Raw genomic sequence first — 27,954 nt, 5'->3', positions numbered from 1 at the left:
TGATCATGAAAATTGGTTGGAGAGGGCTTATGCTACACCAGTCAATACTTTGGGTCTCTTTAGCAAAATTTGGAACCCCTGGCTCAGAGTGCACACACTGCTAGGATATCCATCTGCAGTAAGCCTGTCTCTGGGTGGATTCTTATCATCTGTATTTTGATCACTTCAGTTGTATAACCTTGAATACCTTCACTTGCTCTTATTGTAGGACTCCATAATATCTCTTTTGTTATCAGATTCAATATCACAAAAAAAAAATTGTAAACTTCAAAACACATGTGTGTATATATATATATATATATATATATATATATATATATATATATGCATACATATAAAACATGTATTTGCCCTTGAATAAAAATCATTATAAATAACTTTTCTCCTAAGTTTTGCCGTCACTTGCAGCAGGTTATTAAAAAAACCTGACAGATCTGACATGTTTTAGACTAGTCCATCTCCTCATGGGGAATTCTCATAGTTTTCTCTATTTTAAAAAGCACTTGCTACATGCCATTTAATCAGTCCCGCTGCCAAAATAGTCTGCAAATGAGTGGAGAGACTGTCCAGCATCTTTGAAGATCCTTTCCAGGGAGTGTTTTCGTAAAGGATAAGGGAGAATATAACCAAAAATCCCCCATGAGGAGATTGACTAGTCCAAGAGCTGTCAGATCTTTACTACCTACTGTAAGTGACAGTTATATAGGAAATAAGTAATTTATGGTGCATTTTACTCTGGGATAAATATACTTCTTATTTTTATTTGTATTCATGTGTTTTAGATGTTTTTTTGTGTGTGATAATGTTCCTTTAACCTCCCTGGTGTTCTATTAAGATCGCCAGGGCGGCTGCGGGAGGGTTTTTCTTTAATTACAAAAAAACTATTTCATGCAGCCAACTGAAAGTTGGCTGCATGAAAGCCCACTAGAGGGCGCTCCGGAAGCGTAATTCTGATCGCTTCCGGCGATCAGAAGTAACAAGGAAGGGCGCAATGAGTGGCCTTCCTTGTTTCGCTTACCTCGTCGCCATGGGCGTCAGCCGACGTCCTGACGTCAGCCGCCTCCGATCCAGCCCTTAGCGCTGGCCGGAATTGTTTGTTCCGGCTCCGCTGGGCTTGGGCGGCTGGGGGGACCCTTTTTTGCCGCTAAGCGCGGCGGATCGCCGCAGAGCGGCGGCGATCAGGTAGCACACACGACTGGCAAAGTGCCGGCTGCGTGTGCTCCTTTTTATTTGACGCGAATCGGCCCAGCAGGGCCTGAGCGGCAGCCTCCGGCGGTAATGGACGAGCTGAGCTCGTCCAGACCGCTCAGGAGGTTAAAGGACACCCGAAGTGAAAATAAACTAATGAAATAAACAATTGTATTTATCCTCCATCTCCTAAAAATTACTCCTTAAGATATACCACAGTTTTATTTTATATTTAAATTTCTCAGACAGGAAGTGACTACAGTTTGACCCTTACTAATAACAAATGAAAACTATAAAACACTTTCCTTGCAGAAAATGGCTTCTGAGAGCAGAAAAGAGATACAAAGGGTCAATAGTTCATAGATTTTAGCTCTGGCATACTTTCATAAATGTGTTATTGAGCAAAAACAATAAAACCGTAAAAACTTGAAAAGTAGATTTAAATATACTTTTTAAGTTTTTACGGTTTTATTGTTTTTGCTGAATGACACATTTATGAAAGTATGCCAGAGCTAAAATCTATGAACTATTGATCCTTGGTATCTCTTTCCTGCACTCAGAAGCCATTTTCTGCTAGGAAAGTGTTTTATAGTTGGAATTTCTTATCAGTGAGGGTCACACTGTAGTCACTTCCTGTCTGAGTCAGGACTGAGTCAGCCACTTACATACCTGATATTTAACTCTGTCAGGCAGAGAAATGAAAAAAAAGAATACAGCATAGTTAAGAACTGGTGTTTATTTTTGTTCAATTCTTCTAATTTATGGAACTCTACGATTCTGTATGTGTATTCTTATGCCTCTTCAATAAAATGTTTTGGGTTTTTTAAATGTTTTGGGTTTTTTTGTTGTTTTTTTTTTTAACTAGGGTGGGTGTCCCTCAGCCATATGGAAGCAGTAACCAGCAACCAAAGAAACTCAGAGCACACAGCATACAGAAGCAAGCGTACACTGGCCTTGAGATTGGGAGCCCCGATGAGGACAATGCAGCCCTTTGTATTGGGGAACCAGCAGATGAGACAGACAATACCCCGATGGTGGGACTACCGGATGAGGAAGAAGAAAGTGGGAGAGATTTGTGCAGAAATGAGGTTGAGGCTTCAAGCGGACAACTCCAAAGAGGAAACAATCAGCATAAGAATAAAAAGAAGAAGCAGGGAAGGGATCTGCTCTTGCCATTGTCAATATCTACAGGTGAGAATTTAGCACTAAGTAACCGTATATAAAGTAGGAAGGATTAAAGTGAACCTGAGAGAAAACATATCTCAGGTTCCATATTAACCTTGGGCTTCCTCCAGTCCCCTCCGAGTCCTGGTCGCTCCCTATGCGCCGTCCTCCGCCTCCTGGATCTTCCGTACCCGGTATCCTGGTGACGGGAACGAGGCGGAGGAGCTGGTGCAGCCGCACTACGCATGCGTCAACTGGCCAAGATACAGCAGGGACCTGTTACCGGAGATCCAGGAGGACAGCGCAGAGGGAGCAATCAGGCTGGAGTGGGCTGGGGAAAGCCCCAGGTTTGTTTGATTTTTTTTTTTATTTAAATTGGCTCTGGTTTGTCTTTAAAGTGTCCCTTAGATCAGTGTTTCTCAACATTTTATTGTTATGTACCCCTTTTAAAACTCTGTACTCACTAAGTACCACCTAACATAGTAAACATTATCACAAGTACCCCTTGACAAATATATATTGAATCGTAGTACAGGATAATTGGTTTTAAACAATTTCCAAACATTTACTATTGCTTATAATTAGCTAAAATACTAATTTGGTGTTGTTTAAATGAGATTTATTATTTTCTAAAACTCTAAATTTGTTATTCTTGGTTATGTATATCAAGCCCGAGTACCCCCTGGAACCCTCAGAAGTACCCCCTGGGGTACGCGTACCACACGTTGAGAACCTAGGCCTTAGATGACTGGTAGTAAAAGTTTTATACATACCTGGGGCTTCCTCCAGCCCCCTCCACACAGATCGCTCCCTCAGCAGCGTCTAAAGACTCCTGGATTCTCCCATAGCAGCCCCATTATCTTCGGCCAGTCGGGGCCAGTCGGTGCAGGCGCAGCACGGCCAAGCGGGCTCCTTCGTCTCGCTCCCGCGGCTGGGAGCGTTCTGCACGTGCATAGTAGTGCTGTGCAGGCACAAAATGCTCCCGGCAATGGGAGTCCGGTGGGGTGGCGCCCACGGCCGGGCCGTGCATGCGCAGTACGCCCGACTGGCCGCTGAGAACTGGGCTGCTATGGTAGAATCCTGGAGGCTCTGGCCGCCACCGAGAGATCGATCTATGCGGAGGGGACTGATGGAAGCCCCAGGTATGTATAAAACTTTTACTTTCTGTAAAACTCAGGTTCCATTTAAGCCCCCTTGAGGCCGCTCAGTCCCTTGCCATCTCCCTGGGTGGCTCCTGTCCCCCGCAGTACTACTGTGCAGGCGCAGGATGCTCCCAGTATTGGCAGCGCCACTGGGCTGCGCATGCGTGACTTGGCCAGGCTACTGGGCCGTACTGCAGGGGACAGGAGCCACCTGGGGGGAGAGGGACCGGAGAAACTGAAAAAATTAGAATATCGTGTAAAAGTCCATTTACATCAACTTGAAAGATGAAACTAATGTATGAGACAGGAACCCTTTGCAGGTGTTTTGGATGAATTAGCTGATTAGAGTCTGACACTTTGAGCCTAAATTATTGAACCTTTTTACAATAGTCTAATGGGCTGAGATTTTGAGTTTGGGGTTCTCATAATCTGTAAGCCATAATCATCAGAATTATAACAACTAAAGGCTGTAAATATCTCGCTTTGCATGTAAAGAGACCATTTCATATGTTAGTTTCAACCTTTCAGTTGAATTACTGAAATAAATTAACTTTTGCACGATATTCTAATTTTTCGAGTTTCACCAGTAATGTTGAGTGGAATGGTTTAGGCATGAAGTGTTTTATCATGTGGGGGGGATGAGGGGGAAAGTGGGGATAGTATAGGCAATAACAAGGAGAAGGAGGATTGCTAAGGGACATCCAATCAATAGAGAGAAGCAGCAAGGATGCAGACAACAGCTCAGCTGCACAGCCCGTAATAATTGCATGTACCCAATTTTCTAAGCATAGACTTCAGAAGGCTTCCAGCTGATCCAGTGCTACAGATGTAAGCATCCCAATCATATGGCTCTGTACAAATACTAAGCCATAGACACATTATAGACCAGCGGTTCCTGATATAGGCCTTGCTTACAAGGGTAGAAAGAAATGATCTGCATATACTACACACTGAGCAGTAGCTGTAGTAAAGCATTATGGGAGTTCCTTCTTGCTTGCATGAAGGTGAAATGTGCTAATTCCTTCAGTTTAATAAGGCAAAAATGTAACTTAAAGTGATCTTTTCTTTATTGCTCTAAAAGATTATTTACAGCATAAAACCTACTATCACAAAATAATAATAACTAGCCAACCCGCGGCGTAGCATACACCGCATAAGAGGGTAGAGGGCAGGAAGAAGGGGTATTGGGTACAGCAGCAGGGAGTTGGATCCCCCCTCCCTCCCTCCCTCCCTCCCTCACTCACTCACTCACCTGGGTTCCCCATGTGTGCTCTACCTCCAGCTTAAGCTCAGCAGGAACCCCCCTCACCTGAGTCTCCCATGTGCGCTCCCCCTCCTGCTTAAGCACAGTAGCAACCGCCACTATTAGTAAGAGGCAGCGGGCGGGGATGACTCACCTCTTCCGTGTTCCATCGTGCGTTCCACTGTCGTCACTTCCTGCAATGTCGCACACTGTATTGGTGTAATTTGCCTTTTTAAAACAAAAGGAAATCTGCAATAATTCAGCTATAAGTGAACATTTGTGGTTACCCACAATGCACTGCTACTAAATATGCAAATTACCCCTTTTCCTCCTTGGTAGGCCAAGCAAGCATTCAGAGCCGCTGGTGTATAGCAAGCATATAGCTTTCAATTTTACACAGTCATATCAAACCCACATGTGACAGCCTGTTTCAGACTTTTGGTCTTCATCAGTACATAGCAGGGATTGATAAGGCTGTATGAGATAGGGCTTGGACCAGTACAACAGAGTAACCAAGCAGCTCAGGGTGTCCCAAACCACTCGGAATGTATAGGGGGATAAAAGGGACCAAAATGACCTCCTACTAAAAAAAAGCAAAGCTTGGTGTAATTTGCCTTTTTAAAACAGAAGGAAATCTGCAATAATTCAGCTATAAGTGAACATTTGTGGTTACCCACAATGCACTGCTACTAAATATGCAAATTACCTCTTTTCCCCTGAGTAAGCCAAGCAAGAATCCAGAACCACTGATGTATAGCAAGCCTATAGCTTTAAAATTTACATCCATATCACACCCACATGTGACAGCCTGTTTCAGCCTTTTGGTCCTCATCAGTACATGGCAGGGATTGATACGGCTGTATGAGATAGGGCTTGGACCAGTACAACAGAGTAACCAAGCAGCTCAGGGTGACCCAAACCACTCAGAATTTATAGTGGGGTAAAAAGGACCAAAAAGACCTTCTACTAAAAAATAGTGTTGTCCGGATCATGAACGATTCAGATCTTTGATCCAAATCTCTTTTGTGAGTCGAATCATCTGAATCATCAAAATGAGTGATTCGGATCGCAAAGGGGGCGTGACCAGGAGCGGCACGCCCCCCTCTCAGCGGGCAGCGGGGTCCTGGAAGCAGAGCAGAGATGGATCGCTCTGTTGGAGGGGAGCCAGCCTTGCAGGGACAGGTAGATGAGAGAGAGGGGACATGGGTGCCACTGCCAGATATGTGTAGAGCACACATACTGGCTACAATGTGCTGCTTATATTATGCTGTCTGTTCCGTAATTGTGCACAGTGAACAAATTGGAAACTTTTGGCTCAGAAGCACAGCTCAGTAACTTTGTAGACAGCGTGCTGGGCTAGAAGGGCAGGCACTGTGATTGCAGGGCAATATGATCCTCCTGCACTGCTCTAAACAGCTGCACTTCACTTCTGGGAATGCTTTGGGGATTTCTTTCTTTCACTGTGTGACGTTTGCATTCAAAGTATACAGATGAACATATAGTTGAAATATATGTAAAGCATATGATTGCAGCATGTGGGTATTGTGTGCAAACAAACATTTCTGCTCTCTGCTCGTCCCTCCTCCCTTCTCTGTCCACTCCCTGCCCGTCTAAGTTCACCATCTTCCCTTCTCTGTGTGTCCACCCCCCTCCCCTTCTTTGTCCAAGGTAGGGAAAGTCCTGTCCTGCTAGTCATTTCACCCCCGAATGCTTCCCTAGTAAAATGATCCGAGATTTGGATCAAAGATCCGAACTTCCCATCTCTACAAAAAAAAAAATCAAAGCTTGGTGTCATTTGCCTTCCTAAAACAGAAGTAAAATGTGCAATAATCCTGCCATAAGTGAACATTTGTGATTTTCCACAATGCACTGCTACTAAATATGCAAATTATTCCTTTTCACCCTTAGCAAGTCAAGCAAGCATCCAGAACCACTGGTGTATAGCAAGCCTATAACTTTCAATTTTACACAGTCATATCAAACCCACATATGACAGCCTGTTTCAGACATTTGATCCTCATCAGTACATAGCATGGATTGATATGGCTGTATGAGATTTGGCTTGGACCAGTACAACAGAGTAACCAAGCAGCTCAGGGTGACCTTAACTACTAAGAATGTATAGAAGGATAAAAGAGACCAAAAAGCCCTCCTACTAAAAAAAAGCAAAGTTTGGTGTAATTTTCCTTCTTAAAACAGAAGCAAATCTGCAATAATTCAGCTATAAGTGAACATTTGTGGTTACCCACAATGCACTGCTACTGAATATGCAAATTATCCCTCTTTGCCCTTGGTTTGATATGACACTACTTCTTCTTCTTGCTTGGACCAGCCCCTTCTTCTTGCTTGGACCGGCCCTGGGGGCGGGGCGCTACTTCTTCTTCTTGCTCGAAGGTTGAGGCACTTACTCTATTATATATATAGATAATGTTAGCAGAGCAGCATTCAAACAGTAAAACACAGCAGTTTGTTCTTCAGTGGCAAGCTCCTTGTGATCACTAGATAGATTTTAATATATGATGTGTATATATGTGTAGCTCAGGGTAGCCAACCTAATTTTTCATTTTTAACGGACAAAAAGCCTAAGCAATCTGGACACTCTGCCAGGGGGCGGAGTCAGCAGTGCACCTTTTTTGCGAGTGTGGCTAAACCACAGGCATTTTTGTTTGTTTTTTTCAAGAATTGATATACCATTAATACGCTTCTGCAACACATTACAGAGTACATAGTCCTGCAACTGACTGTCCTCAGAGGAGCTCACAATCTAATCCCTACCACAGCCATAGTCTAATGTCCTACCATATACCATATTATTATTATGTATTTATATAGCACTGACATCTTCTGCAGCACATTACAGAGTACATAGTCATGTCACTGACATGACCTCAGAGGAGCTCACAATCTAATCCTACCATAGTAATAGCCTAATGTCCTACCATGTTATTATTATGTATTTATATAGCACTGACATCTTCTGCAGCACATTACAGAGTACATAGTCCTGTCACTGACAGTCCTGTCACTGACTGTCCTCATAGGAGCTCACAGTCTAATCCTACCATAGTCTAATATCCTACCATGTTATTATTATGTATTTATATAGCACTGACATCTTCTGCGGCACATTACAGAGTACAGAGTCATGTCACTGACTGTCCTCAGAGGAGCTCACAATCGATTCCTACCATAGTCATAGTCTAATGTCCTCCCATATTATTATTATGTATTTGTAAAGGGCTGCAGAAAATGTCAGTGCTTCATAGAGCACATATTCATGTCACTGACTGTCCTCGGAGGAGCGCACTATCTAATCCTACCATAATATTAATCTAATATCCTTCCATATTATTATTAAGCACTAGTTGACCTAAGCCCATTTGAAAACAGGCTCTAGGTCTCGGTCCTGCCACCGCCGCCAGTCAGTGCGCATGCGCGCACCCGTCCTCCCGACTGCCCGGCCCGCCTCCTAGCCGTCCCAACGGCTGTGTCAGTGTAGGACATGCGCAGTAGCACAAAAGCACTGACACAGGACGCAGGGACACTTGAAGATTATTAGGTAGGATGTATATAGCACTGACATCTTCTGCAGCACTTTCCAGCGTATATAGTCCAGGGCTGTGGAGTTGGTACAAAAATCATCCGACTGCTCAGTTTATCGAAATTGCTTCGACTCCTCGACTGCACAGCCCGGATATAGTCGTGTCACTCTGACTGTCCTCAGAGGAGCTCACAATCTAATCCTCGTGGCATGCATGTACAGCACTGAGTAGGGGGTTTGCAGTATTGGCCACTCCACAGGTCTTGTGGTCTCTTCACCACAGTATCAATAGCTGTAGGATAATACTGTAGCTATGGAGATGGTCTCTTGTGCCCTGCAGCAAGCAAGTGGTTAATGAGCCCTGCTTGAATGGAAACTTATGCTAGGTACACACCATACAATTTTCCGGCAGATTTACCTGCCAGATCGATTAATCCCAACATGTCCAATCTGAATTTTAATCGATTTAGTTTTTCCGATCGATTTCTCAAACGTTTTTCCAATCGATTTTCATAGAAGTGAATGAAAATCAATCTGAAAAACAATAGGAAAAATGTAATTCAGATCGGACATGTTGGAAATAATCGATCTGACAGGTAAATTTGCCATAAAATTGTATGGTGTGTACCTAGCATTAGGAAGCATGCTGTATGCCTGCCTCTACTTTGGGAATTTGTAGACAGGTAATATTACTTGTGCACAAAAGCAAATATGATAACTGTATGAGTAATAAATGTATGTCAGAGTTGTATCCCACTTTAAAAGAAACTGGTATTTTTTTTTAAAAAAACAAGTTGTTGTTTATCACATGATTAAACAGAGTCTGTGCTCGGAATTGAAGACAGAGGCATCGGCCATGGCAGGAGAGGTTATTCTGCTGAAGTATATGATGACAATCATGGATATAAATGGAATCGTCAAAATAACAGAAATGAAAGACAACCTTTAATTGGTAAGTGAGTTTTATATGATATGTTGTGTGTACTTAAAGGGAACCTGTACTGAGTAAAATTATTTAAAATAAACACATGAGGTAACTTCAGATGAACATTACATAGTTACCTTGCCATCAGTTCCTCTCAGAAGCTCACCATTTTCTTCTGACAATTATCCCTTCCAGTTCTGACAATATTTTGTCAGATCTGAAATATATCAGTTGCTGTCAGTTATATATCGGTTGCTGTCAGTTATAGCTGAGAGAAGAACTGATGTGTCCATGTTTCCCTATGGCTCAAGTGGGCGATGTTACAGTTTAACAGGGTACTGACCAGGAAGCTGTAATGGGGAAATAGCCATTTTCAAAATGGAGGACGGAGAATTCCCTTGATCACAGTGGACAAACAGGATGCAGGAGAGAAGAAAGAGATTGAGGAGTAGACTACATGGAAGGTAAGTATGACCCGTGTATGTTTATTTTGACTTTTAATTTTCAGTTCAGGTTTTCTTTAACAAATTAGTTCAGCATAGCTCAGGCAGTACATCCAATCAGGGGTGGAGGGGCGGGGCTTGATATGGGTGATGTGTGCTTAGGGTACATTTGCACTCGCAATCGCGATTTGTGATTCTCATTCAATGAATGAGAATCACAAACATTCTGCATGCAGGGCTCCAGAAATGCTGCAGTGTGAAGGATCCAATAGGGATACATTGTTCACAACAAGGGCCGGCGCTACCATTGAGGCAAAAGGGGCATTTGCCCCAGAGCCTGTAGCGGCCCCCATGATGTCTCCTCCCCCAACTTAACTGATGCTCCCCGGGGCCCCTGCAGAGTGTTCATCAGAGTTAGGGGTCGGAAATTTGGCTACATCAAAGGGTGCTTATTGGTGCTTTTTGGTTGGGGTGTCTATTGTGGCCCCATTGTTATTAGAGACGGCCCCTGATCACCAGAGATCAGCGATGCAAAAAAGCCTACAACCCCCCCCCCCCCATGTGAATGGGCCCTTAAAGTAATTTGAATGACTGAGCATCTAAACAAGGCAAATGGAGGCTGCCATACTTATTTCCATTTGAACAATACCAGTTGCCTGTCAGTCCTGCTGATCTCTGCCTCTAAAACTTTTATCCATAGACTCTGAACAAGCATGCAGCAGATCAGGTGCTCTGACTGAAGGGTGATAAGATTAGCTGCGTGCTTGTTTCTGGTGTGATTCAGACACTGCTGCAGCCAAATAGACCAGCAGGGCTGCCAGGCAACTGGTATTGCTTAAAGGGAGTCTGAAGCCTAATTAAAAAAAAAAAATCAGATACTTACCTAAGGAGAGGGAAGGCTCTGGGTTCTCTAGAGCCTTCCTGTTCTCCTCCCGGTCCCCACGTTGGGTGGGCTTCGGCAGTCTTCGGAAACACTTAGGCCTCTGAAGACGGGCCGCTCCGTACTGGGCACGTGTGAACGCCCTCTCTCCTGCACTCACACGTGCGCAGTACAGAGCCGCCCATCGTTGGGAGCCAGAGTGCTTCAGAAAGACTGCCGACGTTTCCTGTGGCAGGAGATTTAAACCGTGAAGCCTGCGGGGAAACGAGGAGACCATCAGGAGAACAGGAAGGTTATATAAGACCCAGAGCCTTCCCTCTGCTTAGGTGAGTATTATTAAATTAATATAGCAACCTCCATTTACTATTCACGTTGGGTGTGCTTTACTTCTGCCATTTTCTGTGTTAAAGCAGTAGGATTAGCCAGCACAGCTTTCCTGGGAGATATCCGGATAGCAACTAACCGACTATCTCCCGGATCGGATTTGAGCAACCCTGATCGCTGAGTCATCTCAGCCTTGCTTGTAAACACAAGGGAGTAGGTTATCAGGTCATAACAGCAGAAAAAGTTTTGAATGCAGGATTAGCATCTTTTTCCCTTAAAGAGTAACTGTTACGCAAAAAACAGCTCATTTAAACCTTTATTCTTCTGTGTTAAACAGTTTAGAATGAAGCCAAAAAGGCAATACTGAAGTTAAAAATCTCTCTTACTTTGTTGTTGGCTAAATAGCAATCCTCTATCCCCAGGCTGCTAAGGAGGACGCAGGCCACATAACAGATACTGCAGAGCATGCTTGGGGCTGTTTTTTCTCCCTACTGCACTCCCTTGGTCCTCCCCTTCATTTCCCTATCCCGCCCTAAGGCTGCTTTCACAGTGGGAAGTTACAGGCTCATATTACAGCAGCCTGTAACGCAGCCCAACTCACAGCACTGAAAAATCAATGTGCTGTTCATAGTGCACATGTTGCATTAGAGTATACTGCACAAGTCCGCTATTGTTCCTAGCCACATGGCTAATTAATATTCACTGCACTGTAGTGTTGTCCAGATCATGAACGATTCGGATCTTTGATCCGGATCTTTTTTGTGAGTCGAATCATCCGAGATTCGGTCCACAGTGGATGTCTGGAAGAAACAGGAACTGCAGCTTCTGTGCACAAGCACAATCTTCCTGCTGCATCTCTCCCTGCACCTCTCACTCTGCTGCAAATGATTCAAAGATTAGGTTCAAAGAGCCGGATCTTTTCAATGAACCGATTCAAATCATCCGAATCATTGAAAAGATCCGGACTTTCCAGTATAGAACAAAATCGGCTCACCTCTGTTCATCTGACAGCTTTCCCAGGATGATCGTCCGCATTACCCCCCCCCCCCCCCAATGACAGCATGATCGCCCCCCCCCCCCCACCCCCACCCTGCTGAGTGACAGACAATATGTCCCGTTAGACCAGAGACTGGTGGGAGTGTCTGAATGCTGGAACTTGGGAGGGCTAAAGAATCATCAACCAGGAAGCAGGGTAAGGGAGGATATGACATCACAATTGGCTTCATAGGAGACAGACAAACATGGAACCTGCCATGGGCTGTCAGGAGCATCAATCTCTGCAAATACTATATAAAAATTCTGTGAAATCCAAACGAGGACAGTAAAATGCATATGTAATGTAAGTACAGCCAATATTTAGCTACTGATATATGTGTTTTTTTTCTCTGACACCCTATGCCTAACAGCTCCTCTTTAATACACTCAGACCAGTTGCTGTTTAAATTTGATTTTTATGGTGACACCCCCGCTTTAAAGAGTAACTGTCAGGCTGCAAAAGCTAATTTAAACCTCTATTCTCCTGTGTTAAACAGTTTAGAAGGAAGCCAAAAAGGCAATACTGAAGTTAAAAATCTCTCTTACTTTTGATGTGTGCTGAACTGCAGGGCTGTTAGACCCAATCTCTCAAAAGGACGAGAGGCCGCATAACATACTACAAAGCATTCTGGGGCTGCTTGGGTCCTCCCCTCGGCTGCTTGTGAGAAAGTACAGGCTCATGTTACAACAGAGTAGCACTGAAAAATCTCCGGGCAGAGTACACTGCAGGAGTCCGCTATTGTTCCTAGCCACATGGCTAATTAATATTCACTGCACAGTAGTGTTATTCAGTACAAGCTTTTCTGTGAGTGGAATCATCAGGAAGCAGGAAGGACATGACGACACATTTGGCTTCATAGGAGACAGACAAACATGGAACCTGCCATGAGCTGCCAAGAGCATCATTCTCTGCAAATACTATATAAAAATTCTGTGAAATCCAAACGTGGACAGTGAAATGCATATGTAATGTAAGTACAGCAAATCTTTAGCTACTGATATATGTGTTTTTTTTTTCTCTGAGACCTTATACCTAACAGCTCCTCTTTAAGACGTCAGTAATCTGTACTTCTTACTCAGTGTTTGCATCTGTTTTGAGGACTTTTGATAGAACACTGATAAGTGTAGAGAGTCATTTTGTAGTATTAGGTGCTGTAGACACAGTTACAAAACAAATCATTCATTCAAACAAAAAAATACATACACTGATGAATTTCAGGAGCAGAAATATAGATGCACATCAATAATACAATAAGTCTCTATCATAAGTTCATAGCAGGCATCACTTCTTTTTATCCTCTTTTCTTATAACATGAAGTAGCATTAAGATCCTCCACCACAAACATCCTTTTGTGAGCAGACTCACTGGATGTATTTGACCACGGTTAGACTAATCAAACAAGCACGTTCCCAGGAGCCTTGAGGCCTCAGGGTCCTGGCATCCATTCAATGGGTCATTTGCAAACCGTATTGTGCTTCCCTCTATCATGAAACCTTGCATCATGCAGCATATTATAACCCTTGTATTGTAGGTTGATTTACTGTAAAGCTGTGCTGAGAATGGATTGCACATCATTTCCCGATGTTGAAGAAGCGGTTAAATGATCACCTGCTTAACCACTTGAGGACTCAGCCTTTACCCCTCCCTTAAAGGGAACCAGAGAGGAATTGAAGAAAAAAAAAGAAAAAGGTTTTATACATACCTGGGGCTTCTTCCAGCCCCATAAACCTGGATCGCTCCCACGCCGCCATCCTCCGCTTCCTGGATCGGCGGTACTGGGTCCCGTCACTTCCGGCGGACGCGTCCAATTGTCCGCATCACAGCGGCTCCCTCCATACCCGTACGCATGAGGCTACGCAGTAGGCAGCCGCATGCGTACTGGTATGCTAGGAGCCCCTGTGATGCGGACAATTGTCCACGTGCTGCCGCCGACTGGCCAGTCGGCCGAAACTACGGGGCCCGGTACCGACGTATACAGGAAGAGGAGGAGGGCGGCGTGGGAGCGATCCGTGCGTATGGGGCTGGAGGAAGCCCCAGGTATGTATAGGATCTTTTACCTGGGGCCTCTGGTTCCCTTTAAGGACCAGCGTGTTATTTTATGATCTGTGCTGTGTGGGCTCTGCAGCCCCCAGCACAGATCAGGTTGCAGGTAGAGCGATCAGATCGCCCCCCTTTTTTCCCCCCTATGGGGATGATGTGCAGGAGGGGTCTGATCGCTCCTGCCTGCCTGGGTGTTGCGGGGGGGGGCACCTCAAAGCCCCCCTCCGCGGCAAAATTCCCCCCTCCCTCTCCTCCCTCTCACCCCTGGTGATCAGGGCTGCACAGGACGGTATCCGTCCTGTGCAGCCTGTGACAGGATGTCCTCTGTCACATGGCGGCGATCCCCGGCCGCTGATTGGCCGGGGATCGCCGATCTGCCTTACGGCGCTGCTGTAGCAGCAGCGCCGTTCAATGTAAACAAAGGAGACAAATGTCTCCTGCATTTACATTTAGTCTGCGAGCCGTGATCAGCACACAAATAACTATGCTGTGTTCCTTTTTTTCTTTCTCTGCACGAAATAGTTAAATATCAGGTATGTAAGTGGCTGACTCAGTCCTGACTCAGACAAGAAGTGACTACAGTGTGACCCTCACTGATAAGAAATTCCAACTATAAAACACTTTCCTAACAGAAAATGGCTTCTGAGAGCAAGAAAGAGATAAAAATGGAAATTTCTTATCAGTGAGGGTCACACTGTAGTCACTTCCTGTCTGAGTCGGAACTGAGTCAGAGACTTACATACCTGATATTTAACTCTTTCAGGCAGAGAAAGAAAAAAGGAACACAGCATAGTTATTAGTGTACTAGGCACTGTACATACACATGTCTATCTCATCATGTCACATGTCACTTCGGGTAGCCTTTAAACTGAACATGGAGTGAACTTGCAGACCCAGTGTGTGGATAGGAACGTATTCCTCTATCTGCAACTGAACTGCACCACCTGCTCTAAGCCGCGTGGCTTAGAATCCCCTGGCTTAGGGGCCAGGTGGATGCTAGCCCACACCAAATCTTACTAAATAAAAAAAAAAAAAAAAAAGCCAGATGACCATCATTGGTGGGCAAAAACTGCTATCTTGCCTAGGGTCCCATTTAATCGTAAAGAGACTCTGTAACAAAATATTCAGCCTTATTTCTTCTATCCTATAAGTTCCTATACCTGTTCTAATGTGGTCTGTCTTACTGCAGCCTTTCCTAGTTGCACTGTCTCTGTAATATACCTAATCTTCTTTTCTTTGTCGAGCCAGGGAGGAATGCACTGCCTCCGCTGTAATAAGGAGAAGTTATGCATGCCCCCTCCACGCCCCCTGCAGGCTCTGTTCGTGTGCTTTGTTTATTAGTCACGGTCAGGTCTCTGCTCTCAATTTCAGCTTGTCTGAGGGGGTAGGGAGCTTCCCATGCTGAGCAACTGAGAATCCCTGACTGGAGTTCACTATGTAATAAAAACTTGTAGTATACTGTAACATTATATATATATATATATATATATATATATATATATATATATATATATATACATACACACACACACACACACACACAAACATCACTTCCTGGTTAGCGGACATGTTTTTTTTTTTTGTAAATACTGCCTAAAACTGTCGATTAAAAGCCAGGATCACGGCGAGGAGCGGCGGAAATGGCAAAGAGGGATCCAGGAGATCACAGTGACTCGATGTAGGTTTTTTATTGTACAACTTGGACAGTACAGATTCTCTTTAATTCATTTCTGCTCCCCCTCTCCCCCAAAGCCCTTGTCCATACCAATGGGAGCCCCAGATGCTGGCCCCCACCCCAAAATGAAATGGGTATAGGGGTATACTTACCCATTTCCACAAAGGGTTAAGTTGAAATAAAAATACAACCATGGAAACATTCTTAAAGCGGACCTGAACTCAGAACTTCCTCTCTGCTCTAGAAGATAAGCAACAGCATAATAACCTTTACAGAAAAACATTTCTTTGTTACAGCTGATAGAAATCCTGCAATAAATTTGCACTGCTTCTACTTCCTGCTTTCATGGAAGCAGATATATTGTTAATGGCCTGTGCTTTTAAAGGAGCTTATCTACCTTATCTGCCATGACAGTCAGGTGACACAAAGGAGATATCATATTACAGCTTGTGATTTGTCACAGATGAGGGGGAATTAAACAGGTAAACTCTCTGAATACATACAGGGTGCATTTCTCTAGGTTTTCTTTCTGAGGCTAGAGGCCACGTCCAGAAGGCCATGTGCGCTCCCGCGCACTCCCACAGCCGATAGCTCGCGTGCTCCCGGCTGAGCATTAGACCAGGAATCAATCAATCGGGCCATGGTGCCCGATCATTGATTCCTCTCCCTGGCTGAAAAAGCGACCGCTTCTCTCTGAAGCCTTGCTTTTTCTGCCTCTTATGTCCCCCTACGTCCCTCTAAGCCAGGGCTCCCAAAACGTTTTGGGTCAAGGGCCGGGTCAACATACTTCAGACTGCTGGGGGGCCGGAGTATACATACATAAAAAGATGTAGAAGTCTTTGCGGGCCAGGCAGTGAAGCATACCTAGGTGACAACCTGCAGTCCAATTGGACAATTGGACTGATGTGGAATTTGATTGGAAACCAGCTAATTACTGCTTTATGGCTTCATGCTATATGCGGACCACCAATATTTAATGATGTAGCTGACCGCATCTATAATACATTTTGTGTGTGGGGGCCAGTAAAAAAGCCTCAGGGGGCCACATTCGGCCCGCGGGCCTTAGTTTGAGGACCACTGCTCTAAGCGTACATGTTACGCTTAGAGTGACGTCATGTAAACAAACTCAAGGTTGCCATCTTGTGGCCAATAAGTAAAACTACATCTACATATAAAAAAAAATACATAAAAAAAATACTATTTACATCCCACCCTCCCAAAAATACCCAAATAAAATGGTTAATTAAAAAAAAAAACAAAAAAACATTACAATAAAAAAAAAACACGTAAATATTTACCTAAGGGTCTAAACTTTTTTAATATCCATGTAAAGATCAAATATTTCTACTTTTTTTTTTTTTTTTTAATTATAAGCTTGTAAATAGTGATAGATGCAAAACGGAAAAAATGCACTTTTATTTCCAAATAAAATAATGTCGCCATACATTGTGATAGGGACATAATTTAAACGGTGTAATAACCGGAGCAAATGGGCAAATACAATACATGGGTTTTAATTATGGAGGCATGTATTATTTTAAAACTATAATGGCCGAAAACTAAAAATTAATGAATTTTTTCCGGTTTTTTTTTCCTTATTCTTCGTGTTAAAATGCATTTACAGTAAAGTGGCTCTTAGCAAAATGTAGCTCTTAGCAAAACAAAAATGTACCGCCCCCCCCCCCCCCCCCAAAGAAAGTCTAATTGGTGGCAGAAAAAACAAGATATAGATCAGTTCATTGTGATAAGTAGTGATAAAGATATAGGCTAATGAATGGGAGGTGAACATTGCTCGGATGCATAAAGTGAAAACGACTGAAGGCTGAAGTGGTTAATGACCCCATGCCAATGTCCTTAGAATGTCCCACGCCAATATCCACTGAGGTCTTGATTGAAGATCTCCGCATACATCGCTCCACAACACCAGCACTTGCTATACTGAAGTATCTTTATATGTGCTGCCTGGGCTCCCCATTGGTCCTTTAACCTCCCTGGCGGTTAATTTTTTTTGCCAAATTGGCAAAAAAAACTTTTTTTTTAAATTTTTTTTTTTGTTTCATGTAAAGCTACCAGAGTGGTAGCTACATGAAACACCACTAGAGGGCGCATGTGTCCCTCTAGTGCGATCGTCGCCGGCATCTATAGCAAACAGGGGAACGCGTATACAACGCGTTCCCCTGTTTGGCTTCTCCTGTCGCCATGGCGACGATCGGGATGACGTCATGGACGTCAGCCGACGTCCTGACGTCAGACACCTCCGATCCAGCCCATAGCGCTGCCCGGAACTCATTGGTCCGGGCAGCGCAGGGCTCTGGCGGGGGGGGGGGGGCCCTCTTTCGCCGCTGCGTGCGGCCGATCGCCGCAGAGCGGCGGCGATCAAGCTGTGCGCGCGGCTAGCAAAGTGCTGGCTGCGCGCACAGCAATTTACAGATTAAAAATCGCCCCACCAGGGGCTGAGATCTCCCCCTGCGCGGCATAGCCCGAGCTCAGCTCGGGCTTACCGCCAGGGAGGTTAACAGACCAAAAGAAGTTCCTCACCAAGGAGAATTCCTATTGGTTTGTTAAGGGACCAATAGGGAGTCCTTGGAGGCACAATTAATAAAGATGCTTTGGCAGGCCTTGCTATACTTTGAGTATAGAAAGCCTCATGGCCCCTGTGTACACAGCCACTGGCAGCAGCTCAAAGTTCGGAATTACCAGACAGAATTCGGAATTCTGATGAATTTGAAATTTGGCAATTCCCACCATCTCTAGCCTGGCGGGATTTACCATAAGGCACTGTAGGCACATGCCTGCAGGCGCCTGATGATGGAAAGGCTTCTCACTCCCCTCCTTTAGTGCCTCCCTTCCTCCTTCCCTATGGAGAGTCCTGGCGAGAACTCCCTTCAGTCAGGGACACCTTTAGCTACTTAATATTAAAGAAGACCTGTAACGAAAAGCTTCCCCTGGGGGGTACTCACCTTGGGTGGGGGAAGCCTCCAGATCCTATCGAGGCTTCCGCCGTCCTCCTCGGTCCCACGGCGGCGGCGTAAAGCTCCCCAAACAGCAGGGATGGTAAGGTAAATATTTACCTTACCGGCTCCAACGCAGGCGCAGTATCGACTCTCCGCTTGGAGATAGGCGGAAATAGCCGATCGCTGTCGGGCCGCTGTACTGCGCAGGTGCAAGTCTCCTATGCCTGCGCAGTAGAGCGGACCTGACAGAGATCGGCTATTTTTGCCTATCTCCATGCAGAGAGCCGCAACAGCGCCCCCGCTGGAGCCAGGGACGGTAAATGAATCAGCGCTTATCAGGCTTGTCGAGGGGAGATTGCCGGACACTTCGGGGGAGCCAGCACTGGACTGCCTGCAGCTACAGGGGAATGGGGAGCCTTATTCGGACCCTGAGGCTTCCCCCTCCTTAGGTGAGTACCCCCCAGGGGAACTTTTCTTTGTTACAGGTTCTCTTTAAGGGTACTTCTAAGAGGCGTCAATGGGGTTGATGTCACCCGGTGTGGAAACTCATGGTGTTACCCCCTTACCCAACCTTATCCAACCTCACCAGGCAGCAACATTGCTTGTAATGTAAAGATGATCACCATGTCACCCTGGTGGCGTCTGAACTGTGTTATCAGCTCAATGCAGAGCAGCAAGAAGGGAGAGGAGCAGGAGGGAGAAGTACAGCAAGCACTATCCTGGTCTGTATTTACATAGCCTACTCCACTCTCCCTTAGCCTGGCGCTTGGTATCACCCCCCCTGTGCTGGGGATACCTGGTGCGGTCCGCTCCTGCCGTACCACCCTAGTGACGCCACTGGTACTTCTAGCTTCCCAATACTAAGGGGCACCTGTAGCTACCTGCACCAGGCAGGGGCAGTACGGGAGAAGTGACAGCTGGGCCGGCCAGCACACTTGCAGTGCGGTTCCTAGGGGGTATGTAGATTCATGGAGGGAGAAGAATAGGGTGTCGGGACATCTGTGCCTACAGGCTCCTGTGAGGTAAATCTGGGCCTAATCTCTAGTAATGTAAACAACATTAGCCCCTTTAGAACAGATGGAGACGGCACACAAAAGGCTTCAGCAAGTTAATTGTATTGACAGCATACAGAGGCACACAACATGTTTCGGGCGGAGCCCTTCCTCAGGTGAGTGAGTGGTCGTGTGCCGTCTCCGTCTGTTCTATAGTTCATGGTTTGGCAGAAGTGGTGTACCTGCAGGAGTCGAGCCTCGGCACTTAGGTTGAAGGTCGGCCGTTAAGGTAGAGAAGGTATGCACAAGATATAAACATTAGCCCTTTCCCTTCTCAGATGGATTGTAGGGAACTACTTACACATGAAATGTAAACATGTAAACAAAACGTTTAACGTAATAAGCCTAATGTTAATCTATGTAGTATCTGTACAACTTTCATGTCTTGCAGAAAAGTATCTTGACTGGAAGACCTTTGTATTTGTCATGGCTCTGCTGATTGGAAAAGTTCAATGTAAGTATAACATGGAATGTAAATTTAGATTTTATCCTAATTTATTTCTTGAACAATATGTATCTGGCCTGGTGTATACCGAGTGGTTTTGGTAGCGTTTTCAAAAACACCGCTTTAGAAAACGCTTGGCTAATGTATCTCCACGGGATGGTGCACACCGGCGGTTTGAGGTTTTTAGCAAACCGCAAACGTGGGTCCTGCAGCATTTTTGCGGTTTGCAGAATCGTTTCTGCCTCAATGTAAAGTATAGGAAAAGCTCAAACCGCTCTGGAAAACACTAGATCAGAGAGGTTTTCCAGGCGTTTTTGTTACAGAAGCTGTTCAGTAACAGCTTTACTGTAACACTATATGACATCTGCTACACAAAAACGCTACAAAAACCGCCAGGCATGTTTAGAAAACCTCTCTAAGGGCCCATTCACACTACAAGAGCTTTTCTAAGTGCTTTTGATTTTAAAAGCTCTTGCTAATGTTATGCGAGTGTTCACATTGAAGCGATGTGATTTTGTAAAAATCCCCCATAGCATTGCATTAACAAGAGCTTTTAAAACCTCTTGCATTTAAAAAGCTCTTGTAGTGTGAACGGGCCCTAAACATGCCTAGAATCGCTCTGAAAATCTGCTTCAAAAACCTCTAGCGTTTTGCAGATCTGCTAGAGGATTTTTGGAATGCACTGGGCCTAACTAGACCTAAGGCCCATTACAATAATGGGCACTAGGCCTCTCCCCTCACAACCCATCTCCCCTCCTGCCGATATCGCCGCCATCGCATTGCCCTCAAGTCAGCGAGCATGAACAACAAAATTGGTTAACGATAAACACCATTTTAACACAGGAGTTGATAACGAAAATTATTAACATTAAAAAGCGTTCTGTAATTCAACAATACAGCTTAACCCAACACTACCCTCACACAGAACCCTCCCCTGGTGGTGCCTAAAACTGACCACTCCCCTGGTGGTGCCTAACCCTAACCACCCCCCAGATGATGCCTAACCCTAACCACCCCCCAGGTGATGCCTAACCCTAACCACCCCCCAGGTGATGCCTAACCCTAACCACTCCCCCTGGTGATGCCTAACCCTAACCACCCCCCTGGTGGTGCCTAACCTTTACCACCTTCCCGGTGGTGCCTAACCCTAACCACCCCCCCCCCCCGTAATGCCCAACCCTAACCAGCTCTCTGGTGGTGGCTAACCCTAACCCCTCCCCCTTAGTGTTGCCTACCCACCCTCCGGGTGGCGCTTAATCCTGACAACCCCCCAGAGGTGCCTAAACCTAACCACTCCCCTGGTGGTGCCTAGCCCTAAACTCCCCCCTCCCCCCCCCCCCCCCCGTGGTGCCTAACCCTCCCTTCTGGTAGTGCCTAACCACCCCCCTGGTGGTGCTTAACCCCCCCCCCCAGTGGTGTCTAACCCTAACCACCCCCCCCCCCCCTGGTGGTGCCTAACCCTAACCACTGCCTCTGCAGAAACACCCTTTTACACACATGGAGATGATATCTTTGATAACGTAAAATCTGTACATACAAACAAAATAATATGACAAAAAATATAATGTTGCAAGCTTCTAAAATGATAGCATACTTCAAAAACTTTAATGCTCTAATATTGTGAACAATATTTATCAGGCTCCCTTTTTTCTGCATTTTTTCGCCATATTAACGACAAATTATTATTATTATTATTTAGTATTTATATAGCGCCGACATATTACGCAGCGCTGTACAGTGTATATATATATATATATATATATATATATATATATATATCTTGTCACTAACTGTCCCTTTAAAGGAGCTCACAATCTAATCCCTACCATTGCCATATGTCTATATTATGTAGTGTACTGTACTCTAGGGCCAATTTTTTAGGGGGAGCCAATTAACGTATCTGTATGTTTTTGGACAAATGCATTAGAGTCTATAATAGCGCCCTTTTCGTCCATTAGCTGCCAACGCCCTTTTTTTTCCTGCTACCAGGCTGTCTTATAACTTGGACAGAAGATTACAAGGTGAGAGGCCACTTAAGATGTGTGGCAGAGGAGATTAGGACCTACAATCTGTGATGGAAGCCTGTACTATATATTCAAACAAGAAAGCTGTCTGTCAGGCCTGGATTTCCATCACAGGAGCCTATAGGCACAGATGTCCTGGCACCCTAGACTCCGCCCTCCATGATCCTACAAACCCCTACCTAATCGCTGGCCCAGCTGTCACTTCTCCATTACTTCCCTTGCTTGTCATAGGTAACGACAGGAGTCCCTAAGTATTAGGTAGCCAGAGGTGCCACTGACTAAAGGGAGATCTCATCAGGGGAATGCAGAGAGCAGGGTGAGTAACCTCTCATTTACACTCTGCTCAGGACTCTGCATAGGGGAAGAAGGAGGGAGGCGCTCAGGGAGGGGAGTGAGCCGCCCTTCCATCATCAGGCGCCTGTAGGCATGTGCCTATTCGGCCTAATGGTAAATCCGGCTCTGCTGTCTGTAGAATTCAAAGGAGAGGGTGAGGTCCTGTGACACTTGAACTTATAGTGACGGTGTCAAGATCATCAATTAAACTTTCAAATACACAAGGTGATTGTGGCCTCAATTCATTAAGATCATGCTGGAGATAATAAGGCAAGAGAAAACTTACCACCACACATGGATCTTGCCTTATTATAGAACAAGTGACACCCATGCTAACCTAGAAATAAAAAACACATATATATAAGTAGATAAATACTACTTCTACTTACATAACAGATGTATTGTGCTATCCACGTACTGATTCCTGTGAATTGTATAAAGAAAAAGCAGAAAATCCTATTCTAGGCAGTGGCCATCTTGCCAAACTAATGCTGACATCATATCCTCCCTGACTCTTGTTTTCCCCACTCCCTTCTCTTGCTCATTGTGTATTCATTAGCTGCCCTCCTCCCAGAGTCTTCAGACACTCCCACTGAGGTGTATACTAACAACTACACTGTCTTTTTTTATTTACACATCCAATCACTGAGTCACCTCAGCCTTGCTTGTGAACACAAGTAATCAGAGGGTGTTTCTGATAAGCAGCTAGGCAGGGAAATAAATGGAAGAGGAGGAATAGATTATAGATAAAAAGAACTCCCAGCATTCAACTCTTTGGCACTGTTTGGCACTAGGGCCAGTGCTCCTAAAGTATGTGATAACTACAAACCATAACAGCAGAAAACCTTTTGCAAGTTTTGAATGCGGGATTAGCATCTTTATCACTTAATACACTCAGACCAGTTGCTGTTGAAATTTGATTTTTATGGAGACAATATCGCTTCAAGGTGTAGAGATAAGTTTTCACAGTGAGAGAGTTACCTTATCTATTCAGTCCTTAAAGGGGAACTGAAGTAATGGGGCCCATGCACCTAACGATTTTCTCACTGATATATGGCCGATTCAATCACAGTGATCGAATCGGCTGTGAAATCGCCGCGCACACCGCTGACAGAACGATCGATTTCCGTCCGAAATTGATCGTTCCCGACGATCCGTCCGTGCAGAAGATTTTTCTCGATCGCCGGCGGGTCGGGAGTGCGTTGATAGCGGCGTTCGAATGCCCGACGACCGACTCAATACAGCGGGTATACATTACCTGTTCCGGCCGGCGGGAGTCCCCGCTGTCACTGCTGTCTTCTCCGGTCTGGTCTGGTCTCCGGCATGCTTCACTTCTTGATGCCCGGCAGGAAGTTTAAACAGTGGAGGGCGCTCTACTGTTTAAACTTCCTGCCAGGCAGGAAGAAGTGAAGCATGCCGGAGACCAGAGCAGAGAAGACAGCAGTGACAGCTGGGACTCGCGCCGGCCGGAACAGGTAATGTATGCGGCGGGGGGGCGGAGCGGCGGCAGCACCACCACCACCACAGATTGTGATCGGTTTCAGGCTGAAATCGGTTCACAATCTGTTTGCAGTAAAGGTGGCCATATGATCCCTCTCTGATCAGATTCGATCAGAGAGGGATCTATCTGTTGGTCGAATCTGATGGCAAATCGACCAGCGTATGGCCACCTTAAGAGGTATACGGAGGCTGCCATATTTATTTCCTTTTAATCAATACCAGTTGCCTGGTAGCCCTGCTGGTCCATTTAGCTGCAGTAGTATCTGAATAACACCAGAAACAAGCATGCAGCTAGTCTTGTCAGATCTGACTTTAAAAGTCTGAAACACCTGAACTGCTGCATGCTTGTTCAGGGGCTATGGCTAATAGTATTAGAGGCAGAGGATCAGCAGGGCTGCCAGGCAACTGGTATTGCTTAAAAGGAAATAAACATGGCAGCCTCCATATACCTCTCTCTTCAGTTCCCCTTAAAGTTACCTCCTCTGTAGTTATTTTCACACGCAGTTAATTAACAGCCTGTCTTTAACTTTACAATCCTTAAAATAACTCCAGAATTCTAGAGTTATCTTTAGAGATCTCACCTTAACTTAAAGACAGAAGAGATAACTTTAGGTTTTCCTGAGGTAAAATGTTTCCTGAATACTACATACCTTATCACCATGGTGATAGCTCTAGAAACTTTATTAAAGACAGGAGATAAGCTTAGTGAATTGAGGCTTGTGTGGATTGCTTACAGTATTACGTTATGTATATATATATTTTTTTTTTATCTTTTTGAGGGATTGTGCAAATAAGGATCAAGGTGAATCATCTGGACGTGTGAGCGCAGTATCTGGAGGAAAAAGTTGGACTTAATGCAGAAATACAGGTAGCCCTAAGGGCTCTTTCAGATCTGAGATGGTGGTGAAAGGTCAATGCATAGGTTTTTATGTATGCGTTTTTGCGTGTTTTTTGTGTGTTGCGTTTCACCACAATAAGTATGCGTTTTTAATGCACTTTCAATCAAAATGTCAATTACAGCACATAGGAAAACGCAGGTGATGATATCATTTTTTGATTTTCAGCTGTAACTGTGCGCATTAAAACGTTTTAAAAATCCATGCTCTTGTTGGAGCTTGCGTTTTACATTGATTTACATTGTGACGCATAATGCAAGAGTTGGACAATTAAAAGCTCCAGGGAGCATCGAAACGCAACGCACAAAACCCGCAACGTTAGATGTGAAAGGTAAAATGAAAGTCTGAGCACAAAATCAGCTCAAATGTGAAAGAGTCCTAAATAATTTTCCAACATTTGACCTTCTGATTTTGTGCGTTTTTGACGCAACGGCCATTGTGTGCGTTTTGCGAGGTAAAATGAAAGTCCATAGACTTTTATTTTACCTTTCACATCTAACGCTGCGTTTCTGTGCGTTGCGTTTCGATGCTTCCCGTAGCTTTTAATCGTCCAATGCTTGAGTTATGCGTTACAATGTAAATCAAATGTAAAAACACGAGCTCCAAGAAGAGCATGCATTTTTAAAACGTTTCAACGCATACAGTAAGGGCCTGTACACACTGCAGTGCTTGTGCTGCGCTTTTAAAATCACATGCGTTTTTTAATCACAAGGTCTTTTAAAAAATAATGAAAATCGCAAACACCTGTACACACTGGTGCAATGCGATTTTTCTATTTTCATAAAGACTTTGCGATTTCAAAATCGCATGCAATTTTAAAAGTGCAGCAGTGTGTACAGGCCCTTACAGCTGAAAATCAAAAAATGATAACATCACCTGTGTTTTCCTATGTATTGTAACGGATTGAAAGCGCATTAAAAACGCATATTTATTGTAGTAAAATGCAACACACAAAAACTGCATACATCAAAACGTATGTGTTGACCTGTCACCAGCGCCATGTCAGATGTGAAAGAGCTCTGAATGCCCCGACAGTGGTGTCCATTCTCACGTGATATCGGAGAATGGAGACCGCAGTCACCGCATTCAGAACTGAGCATGCACAAAGAGCTACCACCTCCGGGTCAAAGGTTGGCGACTCACTAAAGTTTTCCCCACTTCTGCAATGAAACGGAGCCTCTAGGAGAAATCTGAAATCTAGGTAAGGATCAGCATATATGACCTCACCTATGTATCGCCTCATCTTCACCCTCGCTATTCACCTCAGTTATCCTTTAAAGTCAATGACAGCAAAAGAAAATCATGTAGCAAACGCAGTGCTATGCAATTTTCTTGGGATCAGGAAAATTGTCTCTGCACAATTTGGCCCCCAAGGTACCCCCTAATCTTACGAATAGGAGGTTTATAGCCTACATTAACTGGCTTTGCAGACAGCAATAACAAATTCATAGCTTAGTATCTTAAAGGGTCACTTAAACCTAGCTAAAAAAATGAGTTTTACTCACCTGGGTCTTCCACCAGCCCCCTGCAGCTGTCCTGTGCCCACACAGTCTCGCTCACATCCTCCTGGCCCCAGCGGCAGCTACTTACTTCCGGTTTTGGCAGCAGGTGCCGACAGGCTGGGAACGTGAGAGATTCTTCGTGTTCCCGGTCACAATAGCAGTATAGAGGGTGCTATGGCGGCCAGGAACGCAAAGAATCACTTGCGTTCCCTGCCTGTCAGTGCTTCTTGCCGAAACCGGAAGTAGCCGCCGGCGGGGACAGGAGGATCGGAGCGAGAATGCGTGGGCACCGGTCAGCTAAAAAAAAGTAAAAAAAAACTTTTTTTTAGCTAGGCTTAAGTGTCCCTTTAACCATAGGACCAAATCCAATTCACCTTTTCTCCTAGATTATATTTTCACATCTTATCAATAAAATGCCTTTTAACCACTTCCCTACTGAGGGGGTTTATCCCCTGAGCACCAGAGCAATTTTCACCTTTCAGCACTCCTTCCATTCATTCGTCTATAACTTTATTACTACTTATGACTACAAAACAATCAGTATTTTGTTTTTCTCACCACCACTTAGGCTTTCTTTGGTTGGTACATTTTGCTAGGAATTATTTTTCTTTACATGCATTTTTATTGGAAAAATAAGAAAAAAAAAATGGAAGGAAATCATTATTTCACAGTTTTCAGACATTATACTTTTATAATAAAATATTCTATTGCCGATAAAACCCACACATTTTATTTACCCATTCGTCCGGGTAATTACAATGTTTAAAACGTTGCCCTAGTACAATGTATGGTGAGTATTTTATTATGGAAATAAAGGTGTACTTTTTCCATTTTGCATCCATCACTACTTACAACCCCATAATTAAAAACAAATAATAGTAATTTATCTTCACAACATACATATTTAAAATTCCAGTACCTAGGGTAGTTTTTTTTTATTGTTGTTTAAAAAAAATGTACATTTTTTATTTGTGTCACTATGGGAGAGTGGGGAGGTACGGCGTTGATTTTAATGGTATGTGTAACTGTTTCATTAAAAAGAAAATGTATGTAGGTGTAATTTTACTATTTGGCCACAAGATGTCCCCCTTTACTTTTTCTTCCTGTGCATCTATTAGTACACAAACAGGAAATAATGCGTGGATGTGTTACTTTTTGTTACAATGACGCAGGCATCTCATTGATGCCTATGATCATTGACACAGGGACTTAGATCAGTGAATGGGACATTAAGGCTGCTTACACACAGGGACGTTACAGGCGCACGTTAGTGCAGCCTGTAACACTCCCCCAACGTACAGCAATGTAACACAAGTGGGCTGTTCACACTGCCCACGTTGCGTTACATGTAACGCTGCACGTTCTTCCGAAAGTGCAGCATGCTACGGCGTTACAGCGGCTTAAGCCGCGTTAGACTGTTTGCACATGCTCAGTCATGTTGGGGAGGAGGGGAGAGCGGCCGGGCACATGGCTAATTAATATTCACTGCACGGTGTGACGTGCAGTGTTTACTTCCTGGAGCGGCCGCTCTGTGCGGTGATTGGCCGGGCGGGACCACGTGATGCCGCATGCGCACAAGAGTACGCATCACGGCATCACGGACGCCAGAGTGAGCTGCACAACGCGGCTCACTCCGACGTCCACATC

At 44.6% G+C, this 27,954-nt stretch overlaps 1 protein-coding gene across 2 annotated transcripts in view; it reads left to right on the top strand.

The window, feature by feature from the left end:
- LOC137523072 (uncharacterized) overlaps window positions 1-27,954 on the top strand; it is an 86,613-nt gene that overhangs the window by 36,360 nt on the left and 22,299 nt on the right. For both annotated transcript variants that reach the window (XM_068243270.1, XM_068243269.1), the window contains exons 3-5: window positions 2,054-2,379; window positions 9,099-9,230; window positions 19,999-20,061. In XM_068243270.1, coding sequence (XP_068099371.1) covers window positions 2,054-2,379; window positions 9,099-9,230; window positions 19,999-20,061 — 521 coding nt within the window. The remainder of the gene's footprint in view (window positions 1-2,053; window positions 2,380-9,098; window positions 9,231-19,998; window positions 20,062-27,954) is intronic.

The sequence above is a fragment of the Hyperolius riggenbachi genome, chromosome 6 (genome assembly GCF_040937935.1).
Source record: "Hyperolius riggenbachi isolate aHypRig1 chromosome 6, aHypRig1.pri, whole genome shotgun sequence".
In the NCBI taxonomy this organism is placed as follows: Eukaryota; Metazoa; Chordata; class Amphibia; order Anura; family Hyperoliidae; genus Hyperolius; species Hyperolius riggenbachi.
The sequence above is the reverse complement of the archived record's forward strand: the minus strand, read 5'-3'. Positions and strand labels throughout refer to the sequence as shown.